At 37.9% G+C, this 1,675-nt stretch overlaps 1 protein-coding gene across 8 annotated transcripts in view; it reads right to left on the reverse strand.

Annotated features, from left to right (window-relative positions):
• Window positions 1-1,675, reverse strand: part of LOC110451509 (glutamine--fructose-6-phosphate aminotransferase [isomerizing] 2-like) — a 128,314-nt gene that overhangs the window by 99,804 nt on the left and 26,835 nt on the right. For 7 of the 8 annotated variants that reach the window (XM_021499567.1, XM_021499571.1, XM_021499568.1 and 4 more), the window contains exon 3: window positions 627-725. In XM_021499567.1, coding sequence (XP_021355242.1) covers window positions 627-725 — 99 coding nt within the window. Of the gene's footprint in view, window positions 1-19; window positions 597-626; window positions 726-1,675 lie in introns of those variants that run through there. The other variant, XM_021499572.1, reaches the window with a different exon arrangement.

A 1,675-nucleotide genomic window follows, 5' to 3' on the forward strand; every position in this document is an offset into this window, starting at 1 on the left:
CCTCCCCGAGTGTCTCAACCTTAATACCCTTCTGTTTTATCATACTTACTCTCCACCTCCTCCCCGAGTGTCTCAACCTTAATACCCTTCTGTTTTATCATACTTACTCTCCACCTCCTCCCCGAGTGTCTCAACCTTAATACCCTTCTGTTTTATCATACTTACTCTCCACCTCCTCCCCGAGTGTCTCAACCTTAATACCCTTCTGTTTTATCATACTTACTCTCCACCTCCTCCCCGAGTGTCTCAACCTTAATACCCTTCTGTTTTATCATACTTACTCTCCACCTCCTCCCCGAGTGTCTCAACCTTAATACCCTTCTGTTTTATCATACTTACTCTCCACCTCCTCCCCGAGTGTCTCAACCTTAATACCCTTCTGTTTTATCATACTTACTCTCCACCTCCTCCCCGAGTGTCTCAACCTTAATACCCTTCTGTTTTATCATACTTACTCTCCACCTCCTCCCCGAGTGTCTCAACCTTAATACCCTTCTGTTTTATCATACTTACTCTCCACCTCCTCCCCGAGTGTCTCAACCTTAATACCCTTCTGTTTTATCATACTTACTCTCCACCTCCTCCCCGAGTGTCTCAACCTTGCCCTTCTGTTTTATCATACTTACTCTCCACCTCCTCCCTGAGTACTTGAACCTTGCCCTTCTGTTTTATCATTCGGATCACACATTTCTCATCTCCACATTCACTGCCCTCAAAAGCAACTCCTGAAAAAAAATACAATGTAGGTAATTTTTCATTTTATGATCACCTTTTGTCAATGGTCATTTTTTTATCAGCACAAATCTTCCCTTATATTCATCCATCTGTTAACAATTCATTTTTTTGAGTTTTTCGCAAAATCAACGGCTCCAATTTCATTTCAAGGAAATAGATAGATACTTTATCAAATTTGTTAATTTCATTACCCCTGGGCTTCCCATTTTGCCCATTTTACAACAGCTTTCATAACACTTTTTGGGTTTGTTTATTTCCATTGGAAACCAATTCATACACAATTGGATTTATGACCATATGATGGCAGTTGATCATTCGGAATTAAAATCTTTAACAGAATAAGTGGTGTGTATAACACACACAACAGTCATAAAGACAGCATGTCAGGTAATTTTACTCTTACTTATTCACTCGAAGATATTGTATTTTAGACTTGGGTTGTCAATGGTTAGCCATTCAACCGGTAACTAAGTCATAAGACTGCTAACTGGTTACCAAAATCAATAATCAAATGTTACGTGATCAGACACTATATTTATGACGAGTAAAGTTATACAAAAGAAACAGTAAATTTATGAACAGTAAACTAAAGGGACAGTAAACTAATGATCTGTAAACTAAAGTGACAGTACATTAATGTTCAGTAAACTAAAGAGACAGTACACTAATGACCAGTAAACTATAGGGACAGTTCACTAACGATCAGTAAACTATAGGGACAGTACACTAATGTTCAGTAAACTAAAGTGACAGTACACTAATGTTCAGTAAACTATAGGGACAATACACTAATGATCAGTAAACTAAAGGGACAGTACACTAATGATCAGTAAACTAAAGGGACAAAACACTAATGATCAGTAAACTATATAGGGACAGTACACTAATGATCAGTAAACTAAAGGGACAGTACACTAATGATCAGTAAACTAAAGGGACA

This window comes from Mizuhopecten yessoensis, unplaced genomic scaffold, assembly GCF_002113885.1.
Source record: "Mizuhopecten yessoensis strain PY_sf001 unplaced genomic scaffold, ASM211388v2 scaffold6113, whole genome shotgun sequence".
NCBI lineage: Eukaryota > Metazoa > Mollusca > Bivalvia > Pectinida > Pectinidae > Mizuhopecten > Mizuhopecten yessoensis.